We start from the raw sequence: 12,751 nt of genomic DNA on the forward strand, positions 1-12,751 counted from the left end.
TCTGTCAGGGTGTATACGACCCGGGACTACTGAGAGATCCAGGAAAAACCCGGTAATTTTTTCATCTGGGAAAAACCTGGAAATTTTTTAGAATTCTGCGAATTTTTCATTGTTTTAGGTTTCAGCTGATTTTTTGTAACATTGGTAAGAACCAATACTCTAGCAAAGGATATTACTGCAGCAATAAAACATGGAAAAACAAAAAAAACTAAGTTGTCAAAGAAATGTGCCATATACAGCAACAAAACAAAGTGTTCACACAAGCGTCTGCCAACAGCAAAATGTATCAATGGCTTTAGGAAGACTATGCAATGCTTCATACCAACAAACTGCCTCCGATGAGCATGATGTCACAACTGTTTACATTAAATTCCTTTGAGCAATTGCGAACGAGTGCTTGCGCAGTTGAGTCGTGTATCAGTAGTACCTTCTCGCACTTCTAGCTACGGAAGTGTGGCAGTTAGCTGTATAAGCAATAGCAGCAAGCAGCCAGATGCTACCTGGAAAAAATTTTACTGGCGCGCCTAAGTTGTCAGATTCGTGCATGTGCAACAGGCCTGGATATAGGGGTTGGGGGGCAAACCAGGATATCTGCCCCGGGTGGCAATTTCTGTTAGGGGAGGAGAGGGGGGGGAAGACCCGGTTTCACAAAGAGTCTAGCATCCAGCGTGCATTGGTCTATTGATTATTCATATGATTCTGAAACGCATCCCTGTTGAATAACAGGTAAGAAAGATTATGTATTATCTTCTCGGTGTAACCAAGAAAATAAAATTTTGGCAGAAATTTTTTTGCCAGAATGCTACACTGGTAAGGGTACGAACACCTAATAATGCCTAACCAGAGAATAAATGTGGCATAACTAAACCGGTGATTGTGGCATGGTTAGTTAAGTTAACCGGAGAATAAGTTTTAACCCTGGCAGGAATAGTTACAGAATTAGTGATGACAAGATTGTTTGTTAGAACAAGGAAGGAGAAGAAATGGGGACATCACACAAATTATGGAAGAATATGATGATTCCAAATTTATATAAAAAATTTGTACTACTACTTTTCGATCTCATGCTTCAGAAGCTAGAGTGTATGAATGAAATGTGAAACTATTTCCTAAAATGAAACTTTTTTCTTGTAGTAGGCCTAATAGGCATTTGATAATGGTACTTCGTGATTATATTCTGTCGTATTATAAAAATGACCATGGTGCAGAGAGTGGCAACTTCCTCTAAATGTTCAGAAATGTAAAATTTTGCACTTCATAGAATGAAGAAAAAAATAGTATCCTATTACTATAATATCAGTGAGTCACTGTTGGAGTTGTCTAACTCATACAAATACCTGGGTATAACACTTTGTAGGGATACGAAATGGAATTATCTCATAGGTTCAATCATGGTTAAAGCAGATGGTAGACTTCGGTTTATTGGTAGAATATGGGGGAAGTGCAGTCAGTCAGTCTACAAAAGAGCTTGCTTACAAATCACTCTTGTGACCTATCGTAGAATATTGCTCAACTGTGTGGGACCTGTACCAGATAGGACTAACAGGGGATATTGAACATATACAGAGAAGGACAGTATGAATGGTTACAGTTTTTTTTAACCCATGGTGGAGAGTCGTAGAGATACTGAAGGAACTGAAATGTCAGATGCTTGAAGACAGACATAAACTGTCCCAAGGAAGTCTATTAACAAAGTTTCAAGAAGGGTCACACAGGGATCATATGGATCAGATTATAAAAATTACTGCACGCACAGAAGCATTCAAATAATCATTCTTCCCATGCTCCATATGTGAATGGAACAGGAAGAAACGTTAATAACTGGTACAATGGGGCGTACCCCTTGCCATGCACCTCACGATAATTTGCGGAGTATAGATGTAGATGCAGGTGTAGATAAGGCATCCACTGTGGCTTGTTTTGCTGCTTAGTTGTTAACATACAGTAAAGTCACTGCTGAAGTTTACATACAACTATTTACACACTGGCAACATGCATCAAAACTGTTCCTGATCAGAGAGCAAGAATGTCCTGTTGGCTTTGGAATGATAAAGGTCAATATTTTTATCTAGGACTGGAGTAGGTCATCATCTTCACTAAGTGACAGGCTCAAATCAGTTTTAGAAGTGACAAAATATTAGAATATTTTAAAATGCATTTTTAACTTTGTTTTAAATGAACAGAATGTTTCTACTATTTTATGTACTAAAACTATTTTCTTATCAGTAACATCTAATCTTTAAAATCATGTAAAGGGATTAGACAGGAGTGGCTTCTGTCACTAGTTCTATGTAACAACTATGGAGAAAAATATGTTATAAGAAAAAGTCCTCATATCTGAACTGGTGGGATCTGGATTGGAAGACAAAGAATCAGTAATTTAATATTCAGTGGTGACACCATGTTGTGCACAGTATCACAAGTGGAATTGAAAGAATTACTGAACAGAGTTAAGAGAGAAAATTGAAAACTTGGGTTGTCAGTGAATGAGAAAACAGCCAAGATCATGATAATTGAGAGAGATGAATCACTGCCAGCTCCTGATGTACTGTCAGAATAAGAAGAAGTTGATCACTTTAGCTCCCTGAGCTCGGTGGTTCAGGAAGATGGTATCTCTTCACAAGAAGTATGGTATAGAACTGCTCTGGGTAGGGATGCTGCATTGAAGCTGACAGTGGTTTGGAAAGACTGAGCTCTAACCAGACTTACTAAATTGAGAGTGCTGAAATCTTTGTGGTTTCCAGTTTTCCTTTATGGTGCTGAATGTGTTCAAAAACTGAAGGGAACCATAAGAGAATTAATGCTTTTGAGATGTGAACATACAGGCAGTTGCTGAGAATATTATGGATGGACAAATAAACCAACAAATCAGTCCTTCAAGAACTCATAGTGGAAAAGAGGTTATCTAGTATTTGTTTCCAGAAAATCCTTTAGTTCTTTGGTCGCATTGTTCGACAACACGAAGATAACTTGGAAATATTCAAGACAAAGTTGAAGGGTATCGACTGCAGGGAAGACCACTGAGTTGATGGATGGACCAGATAAAGGAAAAGACAAAGCAAACATGAGGTCAGCTAATCCGAGATGCAGAAGACCGGGAAAAATGGAGACATCCTGTTAAGAGGATTCTGTAATGGGTCACCAAGAGTGTTGATAATGGGATCAATGAGGCAGATAGCTTGGGTTCCACCATTATTTTTCCAACCGTGATTTTGAAATTCCATGGTTTAAATAGGGTATATGAAGTGAATCTTTAAGTCATCTATAGGGCACTTGACCAGATTAGAAGTCACCTGGGTGATTAATTTATCATCTGATAAATCTCTCTCTGTGATCTGCACTCGTCCACTCAATCAGGAACTGAACTTAACAAAGACAGTGATTAAAAATATCTGTGACACCATTCTGAACATCAAGATCCAAGAATAGGAAGTGCAGTTCTGTTGACTACCAGGGTATGCAGGAATTAGGATCAGTGGTATTGTAAATTGTAAAATTTATCAAAGTTGCCCACATGGATAGTTCTGTGCATATTGCTATCTTTATGATGAACAGAAAAAATATGAGTCAGTGAGTAAAAGAATGATCTTGAGTAAACAATAATTCATACAGCAGTTCTTTAAGTTCTGACAGCTGTAGCAAGTGACTTCACTAAAATGTTAGAACTTGAGTTACAAGCAACTAGCAGAGAGACAGCCTATCATGCAATCATGGTACAAGTTGTTCCAAATAAAATGATCAAAGAAAATGATTCTCATTAGATTGAGAGTGGACCAGCACCCTATGATACATGGCAGCATTGTTAAAGAAAAGGAACACCAGTATGTGAAGCTGGCAATAAAACACCATCTGTACCTCATACTTTTATGTGGTGTGTTCTATTTGATGAAAATACCTTTGATTCTGTGCCCATATAAATGATTATTCTGTAAAAATTGTCAGCTTTTCATATTAACATGAGCTGAAAGACTTTATTTTAATTCCAGGGATTTACAGAAGGAAAGTAACATAGCAGTAATGTACTCTACTGTAAGACAGTGCCTATTTTTAATGTATAAACTGCTGAGCCTTGTGTTTCATGATAGTTTAGCCACTTTTGGCAATGTATAACTGTAAATTAGAAATGCTTTCAGAAATAAAACCAAATAAAGCAATACAGAGTCTGATGTTATGAGCAAGAGCACATCATACAAATAATATTTACTTCGCTTCTCGGGTTTGCCGCCGGATCGTATTGTGTAAATCGTACAATATTTCCTCGATGCAACTGCTCGACATCATCAGGTGGTGGTAGCTGCTGCTGTCACTGCTGCAAGGCGCGACTGATGATAATCACGCGGCGGCGGCGGAATTTATCATGACGGGAGCAGGCAATACGCGTGCGCGAGAAGACGCTCATACTTGGAGAAAGCGGCGCTCCTGGTGCCCCCTACTGGAAGCTGCAGAAAGGCCATCCACGCGTGCGCTTTGGGCAATAACTGTGCTGCCGGACGTTCCTGCGGATAAAGTTTGAACTAAATCTCAGCTACGCGTTGAGTCACTTGAGGAAACGGAAGTTCTTGTTTTCCCTGTTTTTGATTTAATGGCAGCCAGTGCTGGATTCCAGGCGGCGCTCAGTTAAAAACCTGCATCCCTGTTGATGAGATTGTCCGCCTTGCGAATATGTATGGCCTCCTTAATAACACAGTCCCAGAAAGATGACGCTGGGGATAAAATTTCCGTCTGTTCGTAAAGCATACGATGTCCCGTGTCCAGGCAGTGTTCTGCTACCGCTGATTTATCAGGTTGCCCCAGGCGTGTATGAAGATGATGTTCGACGCAACGTTCTTGCACGGTTCGGTGTGTCTGTCCGATATAAGATTTTCCACATTGGCATGGGATTTTGTACACGCCACGTTTTCTGAGGCCAAGGTCGTCTTTGACAGAGCACAATAAATTCCTCAATTTTGCTGGTGGCCGAAAAACACACTTGACGTCGTGCTTTTTGAGGATTCTTTCTATTCTCGAAGACATGCCGCCAAAATAGGGCAAGAACGCTGTTGGAGTGGGTGCCTCTGCATCTTCATATAAATCCCTGCGTCGAGTTTGCTGAGAACGGAATGCATGGCATATCTGCCTTTCTGAATAGCCATTCTGTTGGAATACCGTTCTCAGGTATTGTAGCTCACCAGGTAGGCTGTCAGCATCTGAGACTACATGTGCTCTGCACCAAAGAGCATAGTACACTACCGCGTTGAGCAGGATGATGGCAACTTGTGGCCTGCAAATATAGCTCTGTATGAGTTGATTTGCGATAGACGCTGTGTCCCAATGTACCGTCAGCTCTTCTTCTAACTAAGACGTCCAGGAATGGTAAGAGGCCATCCTTTTCCACTTCCATAGTGAACTGTATATTGGGATGTAGCGAGTTCAGATGTCCGAGAAACACAGGTAATGTCTCTACTCCGTGGGGCCACACCACAAAGGTATCGTCTACATACCGCCAAAAATAAGAAGGTTTGAGACTTGCCGACTGCAGTGCTTTTTCCTCAAAGTCTTCCATAAAATAGTTGGCCACCATGGGAGACAGAGGACTTCCCATGGCGACACCATCCACTTGTTCAAAATACTGGTCATTAAATAAGAAATAAGTTGAGGTAAGCACATGTTTAAACAACGCCACAATGTCTCTCTCAAACTGGCTGCTGATAAGCTCTAACGAGTCCTGCAGAGGTACTTTCGTAAACAAAGATATAACGTCAAAGCTAACTAAAATATCCGACGCTTGCAACTTAAGTGTCTTCAGGCGTCCTACGAAGTCCTCTGAATTCCGGATATGGTGATCACACTTGCCTGTGAGAGGTCCCAACAGCGTAGTAAGATATTTGGCCAGAAAATAAGTAGGAGCTCCGATGTTGCTCACTATTGGGCGAAGAGGTGTCCCATCCTTGTGAATCTTGGGTAGGCTGTAAAGTCTTGGGGGAACTGCAGCCTGTTGGCGTAGGCCTTTGGTCACTTTAGAGGGAATAGAACTTTTCTTGAGGAGATCTAATGTTTTTCTCTGTATTTTGCCAGTCGGATCCTCTCTTAGCTTGCGATAGGCAGGATCGTCGAGCAGTGCCTCCATCTTGGGTAGATAGCGCTACCTGGGCGCTAGCAGACTGGTCAAAACAACAAGCCAAGGCCCGTCAAATGTCCAAGTATTCTCGTCTCGAGGCCCAACAGCAAGAAGGGAATACACCACGTCGACGCACCGTGTTTAATTTCACGGGTAGAATCCTGGACGACGCAGCTGTTGCAGTGCTCAAGAAAGGTTTGAACTATGCACCAACACCACGGACAGCTCCAATCCGAGATGTCATAGCTGGCATAGAACAGGCAATTTTGAAGCTTCCCAGTGACGTTGCAGAAGAGATCAGGAGGGACACCTGCCGAATTTTAACACGACCCCCACAAAGCAAGTACAACATCAGCTCAGCAGAAAGGAAGGCCCTGCGAGACTTGAGATCAGACAAAGACCTCGTCATTTTACCTGCCGACAGGGGGAACGCCACCGTTCTTCTCTCACGAGTTGAATACAACAGCAAGATGGAGGCACTGCTCGACGATCCTGCCTATCGCAAGCTAAGAGAGGATCCGACTGGCAAAATACAGAGAAAAACATTAGATCTCCTCAAGAAAAGTTCTATTCCTTCTAAAGTGACCAAAGGCCTACGCCAACAGGCTGCAGTTCCCCCAAGACTTTACAGCCTACCCAAGATTCACAAGGATGGGACACCTCTTCGCCCAATAGTGAGCAACATCGGAGCTCCTACTTATTTTCTGGCCAAATATCTTACTACGCTGTTGGGACCTCTCACAGGCAATTGTGATCACCATATCCGGAATTCAGAGGACTTCGTAGGACGCCTGAAGACACTTAAGTTGCAAGCGTCTGATATTTTAGTTAGCTTTGACGTTATATCTTTGTTTACGAAAGTACCTCTGCAGGACTCGTTAGAGCTTATCAGCAGCCAGTTTGAGAGAGACATTGTGGCATTGTTTAAACATGTGCTTACCTCAACTTATTTCTTATTTAATGACCAGTATTTTGAACAAGTGGACGGTGTCGCCATGGGAAGTCCTCTGTCTCCCATGGTGGCCAACTATTTTATGGAAGACTTTGAGGAAAAAGCACTGCAGTCGGCAAGTCTCAAACCTTCTTATTTTTGGCGGTATGTAGACGATACCTTTGTGGTGTGGCCCCACGGAGTAGAGACATTACCTGTGTTTCTCGGACATCTGAACTCGCTACATCCCAATATACAGTTCACTATGGAAGTGGAAAAGGATGGCCTCTTACCATTCCTGGACGTCTTAGTTAGAAGAAGAGCTGACGGTACATTGGGACACAGCGTCTATCGCAAATCAACTCATACAGAGCTATATTTGCAGGCCACAAGTTGCCATCATCCTGCTCAACGCGGTAGTGTACTATGCTCTTTGGTGCACAGAGCACATGTAGTCTCAGATGCTGACAGCCTACCTGGTGAGCTACAATACCTGAGAACGGTATTCCAACAGAATGGCTATTCAGAAAGGCAGATATGCCACGCATTCCGTTCTCAGCAAACTCGACGCAGGGATTTATATGAAGATGCAGAGGCACCCACTCCAACAGCGTTCTTGCCCTATTTTGGCGGCATGTCTTCGAGAATAGAAAGAATCCTCAAAAAGCACGACGTCAAGTATGTTTTTCGGCCACCAGCAAAATTGAGGAATTTATTGTGCTCTGTCAAAGACGACCTCGGCCTCAGAAAACGTGGCGTGTACAAAATCCCATGCCAATGTGGAAAATCTTATATCGGACAGACACGCCGAACCGTGCAAGAACGTTGCGTCGAACATCATCGTCATACACGCCTGGGGCAACCTGATAAATCAGCGGTAGCGGAACATTGCCTGGACACGGGACATCGTATGCTTTACGAACAGACGGAAATTTTATCCCCGGCGTCATCTTTCTGGGACTGTGTTATTAAGGAGGCCATACATATTCGCACGGCGGACAATCTCATCAACAGGGATGCAGGTTTTCAACTGAGCGCCGCCTGGAATCCAGCACTGGCTGCCATTAAATCAAAAACAGGGAAAACAAGAACTTCCGTTTCCTCAAGTGACTCAACGCGTAGCTGAGATTTAGTTCAAACTTTATCCGCAGGAACGTCCGGCAGCACAGTTATTGCTCAAAGCGCACGCGTGGATGGCCTTTCTGCAGCTCCCAGTAGGGGGCACCAGGAGCGCCGCTTTCTCCAAGTATGAGCGTCTTCTCGCGCACGCGTATTGCCTGCTCCCGTCATGATAAATTCCGACACCGCCGCGCGACTATCATCAGTCATGCCTTGCAGCAGTGACAGCAGCAGCTACCACCACCTGATGATGTCGAGCAGTTGCATCGGGGAAATATTGTACGATTTACAAAATACGATCCGGCGGCAAACCCGAGAAGCGTATTTGCAACAGATACGTCGGGAAAGCATGAAAAGTCACAATATTTACTTCCTTTCGATCATGCTAAAGAATATAACAATAGTAGCGTTTGTGAGATATGACATAATGGAAGTAAGCTTTTATCAGGAATTATGTTTTGCAGCAGTTGATTAGTGGTTTTACATGTGAGATCCATGAAAACAAAGGAGCAGTGTTCAACGCTGAACTAACCAGAACAATTAATGAAAAACCACTCTAGTTGCTGCTGAGAACTTTATTGAGTCCAGTACGTGTTCTGGTCTTTATATTAGGTCATTTTAAGTGGTTCTAAAAACTACCATAAATATGATAGATATATAAACATTGTATATAACAGGAGATGAGAAAACACAGCTTGCATATGTGTAATGAAATTGCAAATAGAGTATAAAACTGATGTTATGCTGTAGAGAAACAACATCCAAATGATAAAAGTGAAGGCCAGCTGGATTTGAATGTTATGTGCTCAATGATATAATGAGAAACATGGGTATGTCAAGATTTTATGACTGTATAATTTATATTCTTTGGGTTTAAGAAGACTTATGTCTTGGCACGTTTGAAAATTCCAAATTGCATGTTTTACAAATAAAAGACAAAAAAAAAAAGGTTTAAAAATAGTTGCAGTGGGCGGGGCATCCAAATGTAGAATTATGTCCTCCAGTGTACAAAAGTTGAACCACAGACAACTGCAGAAATCATTATCTTAGCTTGGACACATTGCGGACTGCCTACAGAGCATGTTTACAAACTTCTAGGTACAGCAATGAATTAGTAGATTAACTTCAAAGGAATTTATCAATACTGTGGTAGCAGATTTCCAGCTAACTGTTGCTTTTAAGTGTGCAGAATCAGCACATGAGTTAACTAATAACCAGAATTTAATATGAGCCATATTTTGTAGGAAACTGTGTGTGTGTGTGTGTGTGTGTGTGTGTGTGTGTGTGTGTGTGTGTGCCCGCACATGCGTGCATGCCACTTAAATAATTACATGAATAAAAAGGGCTTGTAAAGATAGTTTCCTGCTGTGTAAACATGTGATAAAATGTGTCTTTGCAGTAATGATTCATATGTTGTGGAGTAAAGGACAGGGAAAAAAGATTATGTAATATAGAATATTTGCACAATATTTGGGGGAAAAACTGTTACAGTTTTTAGAAAAGATACAGTGGAAAACTGAAAAACAGTTCTGTGTCAAACATGACTTTTAGTATTCCTCTCTGTTCCTTCAGAGCACAAGTAGACTAACACTCACATGTTTTACTGTTTTGTTTTCACATCCTCTAATTTTGTTCATTTTTCTTCCCCTAAAATGTTAAAATATTCGTTTCTCACTCTAAATGCTTTATTAGGTGCTGTAGCTCTTTTAAATGTTGGTCATCTAAAGTGATATCATTCTTTATGTTTCTTTAGGGTAAACCAGGTGAACCAGTCAAAATGAAAGATGAAAAGGAGCTAAAACCTGCTTCCATGAGAGTGAGAGATGCAGCTGAAGCTCTACTGACCATAATTCTTGAACAGGTAGAGTTAACAATGTTGGGATATGTATAATAGAGTGGTTAGTACATATTATTATTAGTGGTTGCTATTTTCAGTAGTTTCTAAAATAGTTTGCAATCCTGTTCTTCTTTTTCTTCAGCATTTTTCTTGTGTTGGCAAAGTCCACTGATGATGAACAATCCCTCATCCATTATTTGGCAATTATTTGACTTTAATTTTGCAGATGATTGCCTTTCCCTTTGCTACAATTGTCAGTCACTATATGAGAAGAAAGTCTTTGAAACTACTTCTCTTTGAATCATGGAAACATTGTTTTGTGTGTCTAGATATTTAACTATTATTACACTCTGTTTCTAAGATAGATACAATGAATCAGTTTAGTTTTTGCCCAGATGGATTTGGCAAACTGCATTCAGGTTTTGAAATTTCCTGACATATTGGGAAAACTTTGTGTTAGGCTAAGACTTGAGCCCAGGAACTTATATTTCATAGACAATGCTTTTGAAGTTGTGAAAATTGATTATGAGTTGTGCCTAGATAGCTAAGTTTCAAACTGTCTGAAAATTCTGTAAATTTTTTAATTTATCTTTCAGTACTATATAAATTAATAGTAGGCATCTTCATCTGATTTGTGGAAGCCACTATGATACCTTAACTTATAGTAATTTAAGAACTTGATTACAAGATTGCGAAGATGTAAGAACCATAAACTGCACAGGCTATTGAAATGAAAACGATGTCTAAAAGCCAAATAGAGATTGTGTGTGCAGGATGGGGGAAGGATAGGTCTTTAAATGGACATCTGGGATAGTTGTGTTACTAAATAAGAACCACAGACTCATTAACGTTTGTAACACCTTAAAGAGATGTGGGTGGCACATCTATGGAATCCATCATGCATTTGTATTGCCAAAGTTCCAAATTGAACAAAGGAGAGCAAGAGAGGGTCATATTAGCAATTGGAAGCTAGCAGCCAAAAGAGTGAAATACCTCTGCCTCAGCCCTCGGGTACCCGCATCTGAGACTGCACATGATTCTTTCCTGTACTTCTGTTGGTTGAGGATTGTGACCAACACACTGTCAAGGCAGCATACCTCACCATGAAACATGCTTAGCCCAGCATTACATCCCAGGATGTTAGGTAAACTGTGAATGGTCTTCACAGAAACAAACTCAAAGTGTAAAAATAAATCCCTGGATAAAAAAACTTAAGTAATTCATCCATACTCCCCCCAAATAGATAGCCTCTGCACAGTCCTTCCTTCTTCCGCAGGAGTAAAGCATAAACTCTAAAAAATAATGAATTACTGATGGCCCCTTTGGATAAGCAGTGCTGTCAGAGTGTCTTACACTCTAAGGGGGTGGTTGTCGTTACACGAGGATCAGTTGTGATGCGAGGTGCAGTTATTCATTCAGTGCCTTTACAGGGGCATCAAATTTTGCAGAGGGGTTTTACTTGATGATCTAGTCTTGCATAGGTATTCTGGTTGACCAACAGTGACAGCAAAGAGTTGAGGTGAGTTACAGTCTAGGAGCAAGTCGGTCATGGTGGAGGAGGGAAGGGGTCATGTGCAGTGACAAGGCGGATGCATAGCTGCTGATAGTAGATGGCACTTTCCAAACTGCTCTCACCTCAGGAGCCAGACAACACAGGGACCACAACACTCTGTTTGGTGTGCATTAGTGAAGATCAAGGGGAGTGGGGTGGGGTGGGATGGTGGTGGGGGAGGGGTGGTTATACAGTAAAAAGGGGTTTGATTTAGAAAAGGATCCCCTACAAACTTGCCAAGTAATTAAATTTTGACAAGACTCCAAAAGTAAGAAGGTGAAGCTTATAACTAGTACAATTTTATCTGATAGTAGGACACTTTTACAATGAAATGATGTAATATGGCTGAAGGCTCTATTTCATTTCCTGATTACTACCTGTGCACTGTTTGGTATCCAGGTGGACCACTGTTTTGTGGTGTATGCTATAATGGTCTTCCATTCACCTAAGAATCTTCACAATTCTGGATGTAATAACTAATGGAGGCTGAGAGAAAGAAACAATTGTTAACATGCTGAATGCTAATTCCAAATTTTAAATAAGTTTGCAGAGTAGGCACAGCACATGTTATCTTTTTTGTTTTCTTAAATTTTAGTTACCAGTTGAAATAATCAACAGCTACTATTGGTGTCTTCTAGGATACACATTCCATTCTAGTCATTTATTGCAAATACCAAATTACTCAAAGTACAAGAGCAGTAAGCTGGAAATTACATCTTATGTCCTGTGCACAGTATTTCTAGAATAGGTGTCATTAGTTCCACAAAGAGGACATCACTTTAATTCGCATGCACAGGTGCACCAGGTGTGGGGTGGTGGATGGATTAAGAGTATAAAACTTCACCATTTACAAGAGTCTGAAAACTATTTTTCACAAACAGTTACTTCCATGAAATTTAGGCAATCAAGGACAGTGTACAGACTTCGTGAATTCACTACCTACTTTTACCGAAAAAGCATTTGGTAGGTTGCTTGCTCTGACGTCATCTGAAGCAGAGTGAATGCCTGCGTTTTCCTGACACGGACAGATTGATATCTCAATCCGACGTGTCACCTTTACTGCCTCTCTGGCCATATTTAAATGTCGGCGCAGCAGACTGACAAACAGAACATCTGCTATCAACCACTCAAGGTAGAAGTGGCAGCATCTAAATGGCCCCTTCTTGGACATGTAATAATTAATATCTCTTTTGTGTAACAGTTTATAGTCTTCAA

The 12,751-nt window shown here is 41.0% G+C and overlaps 1 protein-coding gene across 7 annotated transcripts in view; it reads left to right on the plus strand.

Moving 5' to 3' along the window:
* Positions 1-12,751, plus strand: part of LOC126194626 (ral GTPase-activating protein subunit beta) — a 425,832-nt gene that overhangs the window by 268,915 nt on the left and 144,166 nt on the right. For all 7 annotated transcript variants that reach the window (XM_049932779.1, XM_049932783.1, XM_049932785.1 and 4 more), the window contains one exon: positions 9,901-10,008. In XM_049932779.1, the coding sequence (XP_049788736.1) occupies positions 9,901-10,008 (108 nt within the window). The remainder of the gene's footprint in view (positions 1-9,900; positions 10,009-12,751) is intronic.

The sequence above is a fragment of the Schistocerca nitens genome, chromosome 7, assembly GCF_023898315.1.
Source record: "Schistocerca nitens isolate TAMUIC-IGC-003100 chromosome 7, iqSchNite1.1, whole genome shotgun sequence".
NCBI lineage: Eukaryota > Metazoa > Arthropoda > Insecta > Orthoptera > Acrididae > Schistocerca > Schistocerca nitens.